This window comes from Callorhinus ursinus, unplaced genomic scaffold (genome assembly GCF_003265705.2).
Source record: "Callorhinus ursinus isolate GAN/ISIS: 27379988/994484 unplaced genomic scaffold, GSC_fseal_2.0 scaffold2273, whole genome shotgun sequence".
Classification (NCBI taxonomy): Eukaryota; Metazoa; Chordata; class Mammalia; order Carnivora; family Otariidae; genus Callorhinus; species Callorhinus ursinus.
The window spans coordinates 1-8,148 of record NW_027399327.1 but is presented as its reverse complement, the minus strand read 5'-3'; the positions used below and the strand labels follow the sequence as shown (position 1 = coordinate 8,148).

General features: G+C 57.6%; 1 protein-coding gene across 1 annotated transcript; it reads right to left on the bottom strand.

Annotated features, from left to right (window-relative positions):
- Positions 1–1,421: 1,421 nt before the first annotated feature.
- Positions 1,422–7,348, bottom strand: LOC112818180 (uncharacterized). Its single transcript, XM_025865383.2, has 4 exons — positions 6,797–7,348; positions 6,597–6,658; positions 5,088–5,250; positions 1,422–4,859 (listed from the first exon to the last, which is right to left on the bottom strand). The coding sequence occupies exons 1-4, from the start codon at positions 7,100–7,102 to the stop codon at positions 4,599–4,601; spliced, it is 792 nt and encodes a 263-aa protein (XP_025721168.1). The 5' UTR covers positions 7,103–7,348; the 3' UTR covers positions 1,422–4,598.
- Between the last annotated feature and the right edge of the window lie 800 nt (positions 7,349–8,148).

Sequence of the window (8,148 nt, the reverse complement as noted above, 5' to 3'; positions counted from 1 at the left end):
AGACCTCTGCCCCCCGCAGGGGCCTCTGGCTACCCCCGGAGGACTGTCCCCCCTCCCCGCAGACCTCTGCCCCCCGCAGGGGCCTCTGGCTACCCCCGGAGGACTGTTCCCCCCTCCCCGCAGACCTCTGCCCGCCGCAGGGAACTCTGGCTCCCAAGCACTCAGCACCTTGCCCCGGCCCCTCCTCCCGCTGAAGGGCAGGTGTTCCAGCATTCGGGTGGGCATCCCAGGCAGAGCCCACAAAGCTCAGACGGCAGCCGGTGCGCGCGGCCTGGACCTTTTCCTGAACAAAGGCCCAGAGCTGGGACTCCAGTGAGGAGAGGTCAGAGGGGCCGCACCAGGCCTGGGTGACGCGGACACCAGGACCCAGAGCTGGCAGGAACGCTGCTCTCTCAGCCCCTCCAGGGCCAGCCGCCCTGGGCTCCGGCCCGCCCTTGACCTCTGGCCCGTGGGGCCTGTTAGGCAGGGCACCAGAGGAAGACAAAGGCGGGGGAGGCCCGCTGGGTGTCCCTGTGGCATCACCCCCAGCACTGCGACAGCTCCCGGTGTGTGTCGTCACATTCCCTTCAGGGGTGCCAGCCGCCGCCGGGCAGCACGCTCCCCTCAGATGTGAGTCCCAGCTCCACAGGGCACTCCCTTCCCTGCTCCCCACCTTACCCACAGTGGTGCAGCCAGCCCCCCAGCTCCAAATCCTAATCAGCGCCCCTGCTACAAGCACACGGGTCTGTGGACACACTCAGACAGATGTTACCGGTCACCTGATCACAGCAGGCCCTCCTGGACTAGTCGACCAGGGGCATCGTGGACCTCTGCGACTCAGCAGCCTCTCAGAGCCAGTGGAGATTACCACACCCACCCCAAAACAACACACTGGTGTTCCCTTTTCCTAGGCAGTCACCCCCACAAATGGCTGCAGGCACCCTTGGAGGGCCCAGAGGGAAACTCCAGGCCCTTCCTCCAGAACCTCACCCTCCCTCCAGCAAGGACTCTGCTCCTGTGAATTGATTGTCATCTGGAAAACAGGTCAGAGCCTGGGCCTCTCCATCATGGTGACCGAGCTGGGTTTCAGGACCCTGACCATTAACACTCCTCAAGGAAAAATGTCCTAAGTACTATTTAGTTCCCAAAGGGGTCTTCACACCTGTGCAGATTTGGGAGGGCAGATCTGTTCCAGAGAAAGCATTTTATGCCTTTATAAAACACCGACTCAAAGTATTCTACACAGACATTTCTTGTGGGCTCAGGCACCAGCTCTTGACACCGCGGCAGCTGAGGCCAGGACTGGCCCGGGCCCATGGCAGCCAAACACCCCTCCTCCCGTTCACTGCACACCCCTTTACAGTTCAACGGAGGGTGTACTTACCATCTCTGGCCACAGCACCGAGGTCTTATCACTTCCTAGAATGACTCCTTCTCAAACGTTTGTTCCAAAAAATACTTTATTTATTAAACAATATATCCATAATCTATAACATGATCCAAAAATACAGATATACATCTTTACATTATTTAATAAAAAGATTTACAATATTATCTTTCCTTTACAAAGGGAACATAGATAATTCCTTGAAAATAAAATGTAACATTCATGTTAAAGCTGCATCATCTTTTTGGATGAAATGTGGTAAAAGTGAACACCACAAAATACATTTGTAGGAAGAAAGAAACTTCACATAACTCTCTCCCGAATGAGAACATTTTTCTTAGACTTTCTGTTTTAAAACTCCTCTCGGCACAGGTAACGGGACCAGTCATGGCTCACTAACAACTGAGAAAAACCTCCTATGTCCAAGGCCCGCAGCGAGTGTCCGACTTCTGGCCGCGGCCACACGGGGAAGCTGTTCTCCGGACAGTGTTATTGCTCGAGGCAGACCCTGCCAGGGCTGCCAGCTACCAGTCGGGAGTGCCGCGTGGCCGCCCAGGACGAGGCCACCGTCCCCACGCGTCCCAGCAAACCCCCGTCATTCCTGTGCAGACCGGAAGCCACCAGGCTCCCGTGGCCGTGGCCAGTGGCATATCACACCTGCCCACCCGGGGACCCCAGTCACACAGGCCTCAGCTCAGGGTCTGCAGCAGCTCCATGAGCACAACCACGGATGTGGGGGGCTCACTTTAACAAATTACTTTTGTAAGTGTAGCACGTGTTGTTCCAGAGGAAAACGAGAGGCTATTGGTCAAACTGCTGACTGCTAACAGAGCGCTGAGAGCAAGGAACATGCTGAGTCCCCTCTGAACAAGGGGCTCCTTCCCTACAAGGAAACCCCACAGCTGTGGAGGGCCCGCACCCTTGGCTCAGGTGCAGCTGCAACAGGGACCTCTGGGCCCAGCCCAGACCCCCCTCAACCCAAGGGACAGGGCTCTGCAGCCGCCTCCGGGTCGGATCTGGTGCCCGGCAGGCAGACAGGGTCTGGTGGGCATCACCCCGAGGTAGGTGGCCAGGCCTCACGGGGCGATCCTCGGCTGGCGCCCACCACCCCCACGGGGCTGGAGCCGGGCCAGGTGGCAGGACAAAGTCTTTCCCAAGCAAACAGCGTTGTCACGGCGGCGTTCACAGTCAGGGAGGGGCAGCGGACCCGTGCTGGTCCAAACGGCATTCCAGGGAATAAATCTTCCTACTCTGCTCATGTCTTATTGTCTCCAAAGCTCTATCTATGGGTGTTGTTTTGGAGATATTTATGCAACCGACAAAAGCAAACACTAGAGACAGCCAGGCACAGAACCTACAAAGAGAAAGCCAGCAGCTGGGCCGTTACACGGCGACCAGCGGAGGACGGCATCACATTCCAGCTCCCGACAGGGAAGTCAGGGTCCCTCCTGCGCAGTGAGGGAGGGCCCTGCCCAGCCATCAGCCCACACCCCCAGGCACCGGTTTCCCCATGATGGCGGCAGCCGGGAAGTGTTCTAAGATGCAGTGCAAATATTAAACTACCTTCCAAAGAATCATCACAAACTCATGTACTTACCTATCCTCTCCACAAAAACTGATAGAAGAGTGAAGAAAACAATTTTCCACAATTTATTCCCCACAATCTTTAAACACCTGTGTTAACAAAAAGCTAAGTTACTAAATACAAACAAGCCTCATTTTCGGCTGCGGCTGAGATGGAGGCGCATGTGCTGGCCGGCGTGCATTCGGAGGCCCCCACCCCTCCTTTCCGAGCAGGAGGAGGGCTTCGGTTCCGGGATAGCTTGTCAGGCCAGCTGCTGACCCCCTACCCTAACCACCCAGCCCAGGACGGAAAGGGTGGCCCTCTCCGAACTGACCTCACCTGCAGTCAGTCCCCTGGAAGCCCCAGAAAGGACGGCAGGACAGCAGGTCTGGTGCAGGCTGCCACGCCAAGAACCACAGACCCGGGGTCGACCGGGACCCTCCCTGCCCTCTGACGTCGGAGTTAACATTCAGCTCTCATTTACCGACCAGGAACTGCCTTGGTGAGGAGTGGCCCATGCAGGACACAGTCCCCCAAGTTTCTCTCCATGTCATCTCCTGTCCTTGGTGAAGTATTAGAGAACAGGAGGGAACATTCGGTAAACAAGGCCACTGGAGGAAGCAGCTGCACCGTTCCAGAAGGCCTCCTGATAAAGAAGACAAGATTCTTCTTCAATTGGGAATTTGACATCTCGACTCCGCCACCTGGATTTCTTTTCCTGCCTCGAGGACAGAAACAGGTTTCCCTCTTTCTTCGGGACTCCTCAGGCTCCTCTAAACATATGCTGGAGGATCTCAGAGTCCACGCATGCTCCCAGAAGTCACACTATGCACCATCACAAACGGATCTCAGCACACCAAACATATGCAATTTCCCCCAATTATTCCCCAAAACAGGGTTCAAGATTGGTTTGGTGAATGCAGATTAAACAGAAAACACACTCTAGTTTCCTAGTTTCATTCCAGAACTGCGTGGCACAAGAAATTCACAAATCGCATCACATAATCGTTGTCCCCTCGGACATGAGCTGCTGACTGGTGTACGACATAACAGGTTTAGAAAAATCAGCTCTTACTGGACTGGACTCACTTCACATACACACAGACCCACGATCTTCATGCTATTACGATAATTTCATCTTCACAGTAAAAACGTCAGAGAATTCCCAGAGAAACGGATCATCAGCTGTCTGTCACACGTCTCTTGCGGACCGGTCACGGTAATGACCACCCGTGTGCTAATGAAGAGCCATTTACTCCAGAAGGTAAAACCCTCACAGAGGGAACTGGGAGTCCAGACGAAAAAGGCAGTGCACAGCGAAGCAGAGACCTCCTCCTCCAGGGAGAGCCCGCCCTTCCCAGGCAGGCCAGGGGCCCTGGCCCAGAGCTCGGACGCGGCAGACGCCCTCCAGTAAGGCCTCGCCACGTCCCACAAGCGTAGGCACCTCAGCGGGGACAGATGTGCTTCCAGAGGTACTGGGTGCAGCCCCAGGAAGCAGGGACAGACCTCGCAGGCTCACGCCTCAGCTGCAGAGTGACGGTACTGCACAAGCTGGGCGGTCCCCGCCGCAGCCCCCACAGAAGGCTCGGCTCCTCGGCGCGCCTGCTGGGCTTGACGCGCGCCTGCTGGGCTTGACGCGGGGCCAGTACAAAGTCTCCAATAATGAAGTCACTGTGGCGAGTCCCCGTTAGATCGCTCCGTTAGATCGCTCCTCGTGCAAACAGGGCTCAGGTGGATTCTTGTTTGTTTTAGGAAGTATCCAGAATTACAACTGGCCACTGAGTTTTTAAATATCATTTGAAACAAGGTAGTTTTAAAATGAAGAGAAAATATTGCAACATGAAGAAGGAATATATTAACTTGCTCTTCTAGTCCAGGCATCAGCCTTACTTCTTCTTCCTCCTTTCCTGAACGCACCGTGGACAGAACCTGAGGAGAAAGACACAGTGATCGGCCCTGTGCATGCAGAGGCCCACAGCCCGCCTCCCCGGGCCACCGGGACGGCGCCAGGGGAAAGTGCACAGAGCACGTGGCCCTCGCATCGGGAAACCCCCGGCAAGGGGGAACCCCAGCAAATCACCCTAGCCAGCACGTGTTTTGGAGTCGACAGATACGAATCAATGTGCAAGACTGTTTCTACGCATGAACACTGCTCACCATCAAGTTAACTGGTCGTCCCTGTGTGATGCCGGGGTCGTCAGTGATCAGAGTGGAGGCGACACCCACAGCCACGCTGGCGACCAAGCGCGTGGAGCATGGTGCGCGGAACATGGCGTGAGGCACACCCAGCCAGGCGGGCAGGCCGAGAGGGCCCTGGGACCTGCGTGATTAGCCAGTGCTCCTGGTGACCCTGGGCCAGCAGGGTCAGTGCCTCACACACAGGAGGCGGCCCTTGGTCACTCCTGGGCCAGGGCAGCTGTGAGTGACACAGGGATCATTCCTGCTGCTTTCCACCTCAGCCCTCCTGGCTCCCGATGCAGGAGGCAGCTGATGCCACGGGATGCACCCACCCAGGCCCCAGGCCACCACTTGCCAGTGTGTGCTCCGTGCCAGGGAGTGAGCTCTGAGCACGCTGCTGCCGCTGCCCCAGAGAAAGCAAAGCTCCCCCAGCAAACATGCTCACGTGCGGCTCGTGAGGCACCAACACGTGTCCGAGCTTCAATCCTACTTAACAGGGAAGGAGCCTGAACACTGACCCCAGAGAAACACGGAGTTAGACAGCAGGAGTGGGGCCCACCCGGCCTCCCCAACTCTGCTTGTCCTGCCCTGTTCCTAGCGCACGATGGGTGGACGCCCATCTGCATGGCCCCCCCAGAAGCAAAATGGTTTTCCATCGCCTACGGACTCTTCCCAGAAGTTCCACAAACAACTCAAACCCCTGTCCAAACTCAAATCAGAGCTCCCTGCCTCGCGCCCCACCACGAGTCACACCTGCCCCACAGGTGGCCAGCAGCCCTCCACCCCCCCACCCCCCGCTCAGGTGCCCGCCCGGCTGCAGGGAACCCCACCCCCACTCAGGGGCGCGTCCCATGACTGCTGACTCCAAGGTGACCCGGTGCTGGGACTGCACGTGGCTGCCGTCACCTACTGAAGCCTGGACGACACAGCCTGTCCTTCAGGGTTTTCTCATCTCCTCTGGAGAACAAGATTCCCAAGATTTCATTTTAGGGCAGATGTCCGTTTTAAGCACAGGTAAGTAAAAACCTGGTGTTTATTTAAACGAAATCTCAGAACACAAAAGCTGCCATTGAGCACAAGGATCAGGAACCAGAAAGTGCTCATGTGTTCTGAACACCTTCTCAATTAAATAGAAGCCCTTTGGCAGGTCCCTGGCCTGCGCCCAGGTTTGGATCGGTCTCAATGCTCAGGCTCTTTGCCTTTTCCCAAAATTTCTCCAGGGAAAAGAGCTCCCCATTTCACACTTGTATTTAAGAGTATCTCTACCTCAATCCAAAAAGTCAAAACAGCTGTTCTCTAGAAGAATCACGAAAACGTCATAAAAGACTTGCCCCCAGGTGAGGTGGCAGCAGGTGTCCCTCTACCAGCTCAGCCCCAGGAACCAGGAGCGCTGAACTGGAGTGCCGAGGCCACAGCCCGGCTCTGCAGGGGAGCAGTGCACGGGACGCCTCGCAGACAGGGAAGGACAGAGCAGCCCCCCATACTGACCATTTTCCTTTGGGTTTCGTGGTCAGGTCCACACAGGCGAAGTGAAACCACTCAATAGGACACTGCAAGGCAGAGGGGAGGCCACAGTCAGGACTCTGCGCTCCATGTGCTGGACACCAAAAGACGACAGCCCCCACCCGCCACCCCCCACCGGGGCCACAGGGCCCCGCCCGCGGCCTGTGCCCAGCGCCCACACTCACGTCTGGGTTGTCACAGCCTATCATCTCCCCATAGGACACCTGGTGGCACAGGCAGTAGGTGGGCTCATTCGGGTCCACGGGCATGTCCAGCACGTCAGAGGGGTGCACAGAGAGGATGGTGTCGGTGAACTCAGACCTGCAGGGAAAGCACAGCAGTGAGCAACAGGTGGGTGCGGACAGTGCGCCCCCTTGGTACAAGACAAGAGGGGTACAGAGGCACCCCAGAGGTGTGGGGGGTAGCAGGCACCACCCAGCACTGGGGTTTGGCACTCTGGGGACATGAACGCATCCGCCTTGTCCCCCCATCTGGACAGGACCTACTCTCTGGGCTCCCTGCCCACCCTGCCCCAGGTCCACCCTTCCCAGCCTCTTAGGGACCCTCTCCCTTGGGGGAGTCACACCCCCACGCAGCAGCTGCCAGTTGATGGCATCTGAGAACCCCTGACCCCAACCCAGACTGATCCAGCTGCCTGCACACCCAGTACCACCCCTCACATGCCCACAGCACCGTCACCCCAAAACCCAGAAACCTCCAGATGCCCTCCCCATTCCTGGAGCCCTAAGTCTTGGGAACCCCCTCCCACCCGCCAGCTGCCCACCCGGCACCATCACCCACCCACCCCCATGAAGCAGGCCTATTGCCCCCCACTCCCCACAGCCACCCTAGGTCACTAACCAGTGGCCAGCCAGAATCTAGCCTGCCCATGCCTCCCTCCCTGTCAGCTGCCCACAGCTCTGCAGCCAAGCAGCTGGGCGAGCAGAGGGGAGTGTCTGCCTGCGTGAGAGCAGGGAGGGCTGGGGTGTTCACTCTTTCCTGTGATTCAGTAGCTTTCAGATAAACCTGTCAGCTACAGGGAAACATAGACAGTATGCTCCAAACAGCAAAGAAAGCAAGCCTTCCCCACTGCACCCTCCAGAATCAAGAACACATACGTAATTCAAATACACAACTGCTGTGGGGACACAGCCAGTTCACACCAGGAACCTGAGGGGAAGCCAAGAAACTGCAGCAGGTCACAACTGTTGAAACACCAACAAGTCTGGTCCCAGAAGCAATCACCAACCCTTTCTCCCATGCTGCCTGTATAGAAACACTCCGTGCCTCTGGAGTCAGCTAACCAGGCTCAACCATGCACCTCTGCGCCACACTGCCCCCCCCCAGAGAACCCCCCCCTCTGACCCCGCCCCCCCCCCCGAGCCCCCCCCCCCTGTCCCAGCCCCCCCCCACAGAGCGCCCTCTTCTGACCCAGCGCCCCCCAGAGAGCGCCCTCCTCTGACCCAGCGCCCCCCACAGAGAGCGCCCTCCTCTGACCCAGCGCCCCCCACAGAGCGCCCTCCTCTGTCCCAGCGCC

Bases quoted from the DNA above. Each gene is read 5' to 3' on its own strand.
- LOC112818180 (XM_025865383.2), bottom strand. From the start codon at position 7,102: ATGGGGGGACAAGGCGGATGCGTTCATGTCCCCAGAGTGCCAAACCCC. The intron at 5,251-6,596 runs GTCAGTATGGGG...CTAATCACGCAG, and splicing joins ACGAAACCCAAAGGAAAATG to GTCCCAGGGCCCTCTCGGCC. The intron at 4,860-5,087 runs GTGAGCAGTGTT...CTTTCTCCTCAG, and splicing joins GACGACCAGTTAACTTGATG to GTTCTGTCCACGGTGCGTTC.